The sequence below is a fragment of the Rhododendron vialii genome, chromosome 10a (genome assembly GCF_030253575.1).
Source record: "Rhododendron vialii isolate Sample 1 chromosome 10a, ASM3025357v1".
Lineage (NCBI taxonomy): Eukaryota > Viridiplantae > Streptophyta > Magnoliopsida > Ericales > Ericaceae > Rhododendron > Rhododendron vialii.
The window spans coordinates 18,873,808-18,884,227 of NC_080566.1; the positions used below are offsets into that span (position 1 = coordinate 18,873,808).

The 10,420-nt window shown below is 45.8% G+C and overlaps 2 protein-coding genes across 21 annotated transcripts; one reads left to right on the forward strand and one right to left on the reverse strand.

Moving 5' to 3' along the window:
• Window positions 1-20: 20 nt before the first annotated feature.
• Window positions 21-3,878, reverse strand: LOC131302644 (uncharacterized). 20 transcript variants are annotated; one of them, XR_009191847.1, is made up of 3 exons: window positions 2,387-3,878; window positions 1,583-1,617; window positions 21-491 (listed from the first exon to the last, which is right to left on the reverse strand). XR_009191847.1 is itself a non-coding variant. In XM_058329389.1 (3 exons), the coding sequence occupies exons 1-3, from the start codon at window positions 2,392-2,394 to the stop codon at window positions 240-242; spliced, it is 309 nt and encodes a 102-aa protein (XP_058185372.1). In that variant the 5' UTR covers window positions 2,395-3,878; the 3' UTR covers window positions 21-239. The 20 variants fall into 20 exon arrangements, 4 of the variants coding, with proteins under 4 accessions (XP_058185372.1, XP_058185370.1, XP_058185369.1 ...); XR_009191846.1 differs by having other exon boundaries at window positions 1,583-1,644; XR_009191845.1 differs by having other exon boundaries at window positions 2,051-3,878.
• A 4,201-nt stretch (window positions 3,879-8,079) lies between these two features.
• Window positions 8,080-8,846, forward strand: LOC131302981 (protein MAIN-LIKE 2-like). The gene is made up of 2 exons (XM_058329773.1): window positions 8,080-8,505; window positions 8,604-8,846. Exons 1-2 carry the CDS (start codon window positions 8,080-8,082, stop codon window positions 8,844-8,846), a joined length of 669 nt encoding a protein of 222 aa, XP_058185756.1.
• The last annotated feature ends 1,574 nt before the right edge of the window (window positions 8,847-10,420 follow it).

The following is a 10,420-nucleotide window of genomic DNA, read 5'->3' on the forward strand; positions in this document are numbered from 1 at the left end:
TACATAAAAGAGAGTGAGAGAGTTGAAAAGCAAATCATATAAACCAAAAGATTTGCCTTTAGTGCTGGGAAATAGTGAAGCTAGGATAATATATATGGCTACAAATCATGCACACTAAAAAATTTGCTACAATGGCTATTATTTTAAGAGGTGTAACAAGACAATTCATTTTTAGAGCTATTCCTTCTTTTGGTTGTTTTTCAGAGGTTTTAATATCTTGATCTTCTTCCATGTCATTCTCATTTGTTGGTGATTCCATGTTTCTTCGGGGTCTTCGGTTCTAGAATTTGGAGCGGTGCTTCCTGAAGTGCTTGTTGATCAGCAATTGAGTGGAAGATGGAGTGCACATTGAACACATATTGGCTAATTGCTCCATAAGTGTACATGTATACTCTCAGCATGATTGATAAGTTTGGGAGTGGACATGCTTCTGTATCATATCGATTCCCTTTGAAAGGCAAACCGCGTGTCATTGAGAAAAGAGTTTCTTCCTGCCAAAAGATAACTAAAATCAAGTTACAATCATGCTTATCATGGTTTAATTACAAAAGAATGGCTAATTGATAAGTTTTCCCGAATACATTCAGGATTAGAAGTGCTATATGAGTTTCAAGTGCACGCTCATCAACCAAATTGCAAGTTGCACATATGACTTTGCAATAAAAATGGAAAGCCAACAAATCTCGTAAATAGATCAACAAATTTGTTAAAGTGATACTCAAAAGAGAACTAGTGCCTAGCAATCAAAAAGGCCCAGATGAAAATAGTAGTGTTGGACTATGAGTAACATCATCAAAAACTCTAAAGCAGTAGTAGAGCTTTGAACGAAATCACCTTAAATCTAATTGACCCTAAGATGCATCCAGAATACTTCTTCTCATTCAGGCGCGCTAAGCACAAGAAAGCTAAGTGACGGTGTTGTTTAGACACCCAAAAAACCACTACACCTCTTACACAATTAAATTGGTCTGTTATTAGTTATTACCAATGCGATTCGATGTAGTGCTCACGGTACAAAATGATAAAAGCAATTCTTTGTTAACACATCTTATCATTGCCAGACATCCAACCAAAATCACCTAATTAGATCTTAAATATTTACACTTGGACATTTCCTGTGAAAGCTCTGCTGCCTCTGCACAATATATGATGCAATTAACAATTTAATTCATAGGAATAAACCTATACATTGTATTCCTTATTGGAATTTTTGTAGGGTCTTGTAGGGTTGAAGACTTCAATTGCCTTTAGCATTCCTGTAGCCATAGATCAAATTTGTGCATTCAAAGATTTATGTGGGGTGTAAGACTGCAAGCTAGAAAAAATTTGAACAAAAAAACAAAGAACTCGTTCACTCGTAAGTAGAGCATGTCATATTTTTGGGTTCCAATACCGTAATCAATGAAAATTCATCATACTAACTATGAACAGTATCTGAGAGAAAATCCAGGCAACAGCACATAAGAGGATAAAACTTCCAGCAAAAGTGCAATAATTGTGCCTCATCTATGTAGTTTTTAGGAGTTCAGAATACACAGAAGCTCCAAAACTCATCAAAACAAAAATAGAGAGAGTAAATGACCTATGAGAAGAACTCCCTTATCTATTGCCGGAGCTCTGACAAGCAAACACAACTAATCAATCCTACAAGAACGAAATAAGAAACAGGAAAACTATCAAGAATCACTATAACAATCACTGCAAGACTATCAAGTATCACCATTAGACCATTATAACCATTTATTGTAATTTCAAAGATGGGTCTCTGCGTGTTTGTGCGTGCGCGTGTGTCAAAATTTATTTGAAAAATGACTCATCTCGTACAAAACTGACTGAATCCTAAATGTGGTCAGATTTATAATTTCAGGTCAATTCTCTTTCTTTTTTGTTTCTTATAGGCTATGGCGTTTGAAATAGAACGGGTGTACTTGTATAAATATGCAGCAATTACCAGGATTATACACAACATGATGATATTATGCAGAAGTTGCGACTAAACCTCGGCTGAAACATCACAATATACCTTTGTCACCGTATCCTTGAGTCTCACATTAGTACTTTTAAGGTCTGAAGTTGCCCTGTTAACTTGGAATTGAGTGTAGACAAACACATTTTAACGCTAAAACCTCAATTGAAGATTTTATGTTGAGCTTTTCTTAAATAAACAAACAGAATTTACATTGCTTTGACAAATATTTACTTATATTTTTATCATTTTCAATGCATCATTAAAAAAAGAAGAATTCTACTTCATTTTCTCTTTCGACTTTCTTTTGCATCCACAATGCTGGTCTGGAAGGGTATTGAGGCTCTTTTTCCCTCAAGTAATGCCATATATCCTACAGGTGGAAAGATGATAAACTGGTTAAAATACAGAAGGACTAACCTTGTCATCTATTTCATCCATCAGTGGCACTTGCCTATGTAATTCATGTCACAAATACTCAAAAAAATAAAATAAATAGAGCCAGCAAGATATGCACAAGAATACTTGCGTCAGTTGTACCAGCAAAGCAAACCTTATTCAAGTCATTATCCTTGTTTCCAGTTTCCAGTGTATCCAATCCCTCTGCTATAACATCCAACCCTTCATCCTGCATGAAATGATAACTATCCCAAACATGAGAATCGTTAACCCTTCATCCGGCATGAAGTGAGAACTATCCTAAACATGAGAATCTTTAATTAAAGAAATCTGGTAAAGATTCTCAACCAATAGCACCCATTCTTGTCCATCCACCATCATTTTGTTCATTTAGAATTTGTTTGCTCCAACTAATTCTAGAAGCTGACAAAGGAAACTTAATTTTCCAAACCAGTACAAATATGCATTCAAAGGCTCACAAGGAAAACAGGATCGTGCGGGGATATTAAACTGAAACCTTTTGTTCATGTTAAGGAAAAGCAAAATCGTCATAAGTTTTAAAGCCAGATTGTCCCCAAAAGAAAAAGAAGTAAAAGCATTTAGCACAGTAGTTGTGGAACATACAGTCCATGCATGACACACTAGAAAAGCAGCATGCATTGTCGACAACATATAAAATTAAGGCTATGTTTTGAACTCAAGGAAAAGAAAAAAAATTCCCTTCCATTGTTTGGTTGGGAAAAGAGAAGAAAATAAAAATTTCAAGTTTAGTGAATAGTAAATTTTCCCTCCCATTTTCCTCTCATTTCCCTTCTCTTTTATTTTCCTTTCCTCTCCCTAAGTTCCAAACGGAGCCTAAAATTTGCAATCTAATTCAGAGTTGGTTTGCACAAAGGAAGACAGGATCTACCACACAGCTAAACAAAGAACACACTTGCTGACTTGAATGTGCGAGATAATAAGTTTTGTGAAGGCCCCAAAACACACTCTAAAAAAAACACACAATCAAGAATCTCTAAAAACAGTCCCCGCAAGACGATCAAATATCACAAGTGGGGTTCAGGGACCTGATTAAGTGACGGTGGGTTCCTTTGTAAATAGTTCTTGATAATGTTGTCCAAGTTGTATTCGACATATATGTGACGTGATCAACAATTGACATATTTTACGGATTCCAATTCTGGTGGTACATTTCTTTCTAATTTAGGCAGAGCGTTGTCTTTGCCTATATATAAGCAGTTCATATGTTTGCAAACTGAGAATGCAAATAAACTAGGATGGGTTCAACCCATAACAGGTCTACATTCACGCGTCAATGCTTCCACGGGAAATGGGACATTTTTGAGTGGGGATAGCACGATTCACTTACCAAGGGCAGCCAGACGAGCTGGCTTATAGAGCTTACTCATCAAAGGGCGAAAGGGGTTCATGCTAAGATTCTACCAGTGAGCCCAACTATAAGCACATGTGCCTTTAAGACCATGACATTTTTGTTGGTTCATTGATCTAAATCTATAGTTGAGGGCTACCACAGCCCCGGGTGAGATCGGGGCGGCCCAAAACAAAAAACACATACCGCTCCGGCTAATCGATTTGAAAAATTTGAAGAGTCGCCACCCGAATTTATGGTTCGCCACCCGAGAAACCGTTTTTGATTTGAAAATTGATTGACTTGAATTGAAAACCAGAGATCATTTGAGGGTTCGGAAGCCATGTTACGAGGGGGGAAGGGTTTTACGGCACCCCCCCTCGCCCGACGCGATGTCGGTCTCTATTAAACGTTTGTGGGATTTTTCAAATGGATTTTGTTTCGTTAGACATATAGCAGGTATCCACAAGTGTAGCAAATAGAAGGTGTATGCTGGTGCTTGTGTACAAGGAATGATGAAATGATGAGGGGCACATGCATGATGGCAAAGCAGTATAAACTGCTACTGGATCAACTCTCGAGCGCTTGGGAGTGCTACTGACCAAATCCTGCAGAGTTTGTTAGTCTCGAATAGGATGCCAAATAACGGTGTACACTGGTGCATGTGTATGGGACAGTGATTATGTGATGAAAGACAGCAAGATAACAGGGAATGAAACACTCCTCACTGGCTTCACTCTCGAGTGCTTAAGAGCATTCTCGAGCGCTTGGGAGTGTCTGAACCCCCACCTGCACTTTCTGTTAACACTGACACAACACAATGTAAAGACTGCAAAATGAAATACTGTTACACAGACCACTGGCTCAGCATAGGACTTGAAAAACTGAGATGGGACCTCAAGTTTTTCAAGTCATGTATCCTTGCCATTACACAAATGGATCTACAATTCTAAAAGAGCAAATGTACATATCTATACATGCAGAAGCTCAGAAAACACAGAAAACTGGGAAAGTGAAATGCAATGGCATGCATGCACTCCTGAGTGCTTGGGAATGGATCCGAGCGCTTGGGAGTGAGCCGCATGCCAGCTTACTCTCAAACAGAAAAATGGTACTGCTTCACCATACAAACATCCTTATCTGAGTTTTTTTAACAAGAGAAGATCTTATTTTTAACTTAGTAAAACTTTATTCTTACTTGAAATTTGTAAGAAACATTTCTGTTTTAGGAAAAATGATCTTCTGTGTCTGCATGCCAGAATAAAACCATTTTGTTTAAAAGTGCATCTCGTCCCAGCCTACTGCTTAACAAACTGCCATGCATAGGATTGGAAACAGTCCCGAGCGCTCTGGAGCACTCTGGAGCGCTCTAGAGCGTTTCCAGTTGGGATTTTGGGAAAACATTATTCATGGACTCTTTGCTCTTGCCTTTTCCACTAAGGTCTCCCAACCATGCACCAGTATTAAGGACTGGGACAGGCTGAGAGACCCCCCTCAGAAGGGAGAACAACCTCTTGATTTGAACCAAGGATAGAAATGTTTCTACCTTTATTTAAAACTTTGCTCCTTGGATGGTTGTGAAAGGTGAATGTGGAGATCAGAAACTGAGAGTGCTATGGATTTCTTGCCTTTTTCTTTGATGATTTTGAAAGAGACCTTTGAAGTTGGACAAGAAGTTTTTATTTTTGAGACCTTTTCCTTTGAACAAGAAAGAGGGAAGAAGAGGAGTTTAGAGAGAGAAGATTTTCGTCCCCCCCCCCCCCCCCCCCTCTTTTTTGCTGAAAGACAAGGTGTATATATATAGAGGATATAACCCATGGTTTTGATAATCAAGTGATTTTGAAATAAATCCATTTTTAAAGAAAGAAATCTTCAGCTGATCTCTTCTCTGACTGAGGTTGAGTGTTGACTCACCTCAGCCGGTGCAATGATGGCTTGCATGGATAGTGGGAATCTTCTTCACCCATTGGGCACTGGGAGAGGTCTCGAGCGCTTTGGAGTGGTCTCGAGCGCTTGGGACTTCGCTCTCGAGCGCCTGAGAGTGAGTCAGGCCAGTGGTTTTTGGAAAACAGTTTGGAGCGCTTAGGACTGCTTCAAAGCGCTTGGGAATGATTTTGGTCATTTCCTCTAAAGAGCAACGTCTCAATTGGTACATGGCTTGTTCTGATCCATATTCATCATCGGGGAGCCCCAGAGCCACAAATTAAGGAAATTTGAGAAGTCCAAATTGGGGTGTCTACAGTTGCCCCTCTTTGGACGGCGCTTGGCATCATGTTTGGATGCGAGTGTCGTCCAAAGATCGAGACAACCCAATTCGAGCCAAATCAAATCCTCAATTTACGAATCAAATGCAAATAAAAAGCATACAAGCACTCAATGCACAGGGTCGTGTCTTTTCAGACTGCCTACGTACCCCGTTTGTAGGGATCAGACCAGCGTAGTTCTTTGGGGCAAATGCAAACACGTGTGATGCATGCATTGGAAAGAGATCGACAAATGCTTTAATAACAATAGAAACAAGAAATGGGGCCCATCTGTTACTCTGTCTGATGTACCAAATGATGAAAGGAGTATTACGCGTTGGGTAAAACTTCTTGCGAATACATCGACGATTGTAGAATTTAGGAAACTTTTATCAACCTCTAAGCAGAAAATTTTTGGGCAAACTAGGATGATCCAGAATAGATCACGAAACAAAATCCGCCATCGATTGCTCTGTCTCGACTCAGATTTAAACAGGACTGAGATTGATTTTGTAAAAATTCTTGAAGGACAATGATCATTAATCAAGGTGAAATGCATGAGCTTACGAAAAGCAACAAAAAGAGTTAAGCACTGGTGACCCACTCCCGAGCGCTTGGGAGTGGTGTCGAGCGCTCGGGACCATTACTGGGGTCCACCGCCCCTTCATCTTCCTCTTTTGATTCGGGGGTTAAGACCCTTGCTCTCGAGCGCTCGAGAACCAGACCGACCGATCTCATCTCTCTCGACCGCTCGCACTCTCTCGACTCTCTCACTCTCTCACTCTCTCGACTCTCTCAACTCTCTCAATCCTCTCGACTCTCTAAACTCTCTCAAGTCGAGACTCTCAACTCTCTCAATCCTCTCGACTCTCTCAACTCTCTCAATCCTCTCGACTCTCTCACTCTTGGTATGGCGATGGGGAACGAAGATGGGGTGGTCGGTGGCGGCGAAGGGACGGAGGTCATCGGTCAGGAGGTCACCGCCGGTGCCACAGTGGCGACAACCGGGGGGAATGGTGGTGGCGCAGGGGTGGAGCCCCACGGCGAGGACGCCACGGCCGATGCCGGTGAGGGTGCAGAGGTGGCAGGAGTAGAGGGCTCCGTCAGCGGGGACGGAGGTTCGGGCAGTGGAGTCGGGGGTTCGGGTAGGCCTCTTACCCCTACCGTGGAGGAGTTGTTTGCGGCTGCCGAGCAAGCGAGCGACGGGGGGATAGCCGACCTCGGTGGTGAGGAGGTAATTGTCGGACAGTTCAACGAGACGCCGATGCTGAGGACGGCGACGGTGTTGGAGCCGAGGAGTGGGGATAGCGGGATCGGGTCCTCACGCCCTGTTCCCTTCGCGGACGGGGACTTCCTAGAGGACGCGGAGCCCCGGTATGTCTTGGACGCGCTTGGTCTCGACTCTGTGGTTGCGGCGGTGCTGAGGGACGCTAGCACGCCTGAGGACCGGGCTTCGGCGTCGCTTTTAGGGGCTTTACTGAGCGGAGCGGGCTCGAGCGCCCAGGAGGTGGTTGTACCAGAGGCGGAGGCATTGGGAAGGGATAGGGTGGATGCCGGGGCGGCTGCTGAAGTACGGGTTACCGCGGTAGACGAGGCGAAAGCCTACTTGGAGGGGCGGCGAGCCTACCTGGCGAGGGAGCGGCCCAAGTTCACTCCGGCTACGTATGCTCCTCGACTACACTTCTTTGAGCCTGTGGGGATGACGGCTTACGTCCCCGGCTACGCTGACTACCCTGAGGAGATGCTCCTCCGGGACCGAGCTTCACATATCCCCTCTGGCTGGGTCACGGTGAGTTTTCGATCACTATCTTTTCTTGAATCCCGCAATTTACTTCAAATTTTATTTCCTGCTTGAGATCTAATGCTATTTTCTTACTTTGTTTAAACAGTGCACGACGGACGTGTACGGCCACGGGGGCTCAGCCAGCTCACTGGCGCACTTCAGGGCCTTGCCTGAGAGGGTGCGAGCACTGGTGGAGGCAGCAGGGTTTGGACCCTTCGTACAGTTGCTGATAGTGGTGAGGGTGGACCGGGCTGTGCTTACAGTGCTGGCGGAGAGGTGATGGGACACCACCAATACCTTCCACTTCCGATTCGGGGAGATGACAGTGGCGCCACTCGACTTTGCGACGATCACAGGGCTCAGAGTTGGAGGAGACCCGATCCCTTACGACTCGAGTCTGGTGCTGGACGACGCGGCTCTGAGGTGGTTCCTCGGGCGAATGCCACGCCACAGCGGGGGGATGGCAGCTTACGGGCAGTTCATGGAGTACTGGGACCACGAGCCTGCGACTGACGAGGAGGCGGCCCAGATGGCCCGAGCATACTTGCTATACTTGTTCGGGGCTTCTCTGTTCCCGAACAGGCATAGCCGGGTGCACCTATGCTATCTAGCGGGCTTGGTCGACTTGGGACAGGCGGGACGCTTCGACTGGGGAGGTGCTGCTCTATGCACGCTCTACTGTCTCCTTGGAGCTGCTTCTCGCGGGGTTGGAGACACAGTTGGAGGGTACTGGCAGGTGTTTGAGGTATGATTTTGAATTATTGCTTTTGAATTACTTTCGACTGCTTTTCAACTCGAATTATACATTTGAGATTGATTCGACTTGAATTACGAAACTTGCAGCTTTGGGCTTACGAGGTTCCCGGGATGTTCCCACTCGAGAATACTTGTACGGACTCGAACTTACTCCCATGCGGCTTAGCCTGGGGTAAGGCGTACCGGAGAGCAAAGGAGCGACGAGGAGAGGTGATGACTTTTCGGCGCTGGCTGGACAACCTGACAGGGGTTGTGGTACGATCGACATCTCTTGCTTTTCTTTTATCAAATTTTTCGGCGAGTAGGCTTATGAATGAATCCAAAATTTGAATTGCAAGTTCGCTGGGACCGGTGGGCAGGGATGGAGGCTGACTTCCTTCCGAGGAGTCGGGAGGTGACGCAGAGCAGGGTCCTACTGGAGTGCCCACTGGGCTGGCAGTGGTACCTGGGGGATCGAGTGACTCGACAGTCACTTGGTCTTCCAGCGTTCGTGGTTCCCGGGCTGCTTCCTCCACGCGTGCAGAGGACTGAGTCCTACACTCGTGCTGAGCTTGAGCTGTTCACCGTGCCGGACACGGATTTAGAGAGGCACCTGCGACGCCCCTTGGACTATGCTGCTTATGCGGAATGGTACCTGGCGAGGAGCCTGGGGGTGGAGGAGAAGTTCGAGAGACGGGTAGCTGGAGTGGGGGCTTGGAGGCACGAGGGCGGAGCGCGAAGCCGCGGTGGTCGCTCTACACGGGGTTAGGGATGAGGCGCCAGAGCCCCTGCTGGTGGGCGAGGTGTGGGTGCTGGAGGTGGGGGAGAGGGGAGCACGAGGGTCCCAGAGACCGCGGAGGCTTCAGTACCACCAGCGCTCCCAACGCTGAAGTGGACTATAGGCGTGACTAGTTCGTCGGGCGCACGGGAGGTGATCGACGTGCCACGTCTCCCACAGCCGCCGATGCGGTTTCCTGCTCAGGTATAAATAGCATTTCCGTTTGCTTTATATATTGACCACTCCTTGTTCGCATATTCTGAATCTTGGATCATTCTGTAGGTGCTGCGAGAGTGGGCTGAGCAGGTCGTGATGCTGATGGTGGGGATGCGCCACCTCTTGAAGGACTGCGCTAAGGGGAGGGTCCTTCAGACGAGACCTACCCCTGTGACTGCTTCTCCTTCTGCCACTCAGGTATGACATGCACACATATTCTATATTTCGATTTGAGTAAAGTTACGTTCGAATATGCACAAAATGAGAAAATGTTTGTGATATGCAAGTGCCGCCACGACGTTCAGCTAGGATGCGCCGCAGGGTGCCACGAGCCCTCCCGTGCCTGCCAGCGCACGAGGTCGGGGTGCAGGGCGCACGCCACGGCCTGCTGCGGGTGCGGGACGGTTCGAGGTTTTGCCCCGGGGGCCGTCTCAGCAGAGACCAGCTCGCGTGGAGCCGGAGGAGTCAGAGGAGGAGACAAAGGAGGGGACAGAGGAGTCCTCCGAGTCACGTGTCCTGGGGACGTCGGACTCGAGTACTGCTTCTGGTTCTCCTGACGACGACGATGATGATGAACCCGAGAGTTCTGAGTCCGAGGGACAACAACAGAAGAGGATTCGACGGGTCTGAGCCTCGAGTTTTGCTTTGTTAGTTTTACCTTGCGCATAGGCCTGTGTGCCATCGTAGTTGTAGATTTCGGGCCTGCGTGCCTCAGTTTTGCTCGGGCCTGCGTGCCCTGGTAGTCAGGATTTAGGCGCGTGTTTGTCCCAGTTTTTTTTTTTTTTTTTTTTGTGCTTCTTTTTTCACTCATTGTAAACACCGTGTTCATTTATGAGAATTCACACTTTGTTCTTTTATTCGTTCGCACTGCTGTTACAGAATTATATTTTATGAAATATGTTCGTCTAGCTTTGAAAGAACGTAAAGAGTA

Coding starts and splice junctions, on each gene's coding strand:
- LOC131302644 (XM_058329386.1), bottom strand. CDS start 2,407: ATGGATGAAATAGATGACAAGGTTA. Junction 2,083..2,382: donor TGAAATAGATGACAAGGTTA/GTCCTTCTGTAT, acceptor AATTCCAAGTTA/ACAGGGCAACTTCAGACCTT. Junction 492..1,999: donor ATTGTGATGTTTCAGCCGAG/GTTTAGTCGCAA, acceptor ATCTTTTGGCAG/GAAGAAACTCTTTTCTCAAT.
- LOC131302981 (XM_058329773.1), top strand. CDS start 8,080: ATGACAGTGGCGCCACTCGACTTTGCGACGATCACAGGGCTCAGAGTT. Junction 8,506..8,603: donor GGTACTGGCAGGTGTTTGAG/GTATGATTTTGA, acceptor CGAAACTTGCAG/CTTTGGGCTTACGAGGTTCC.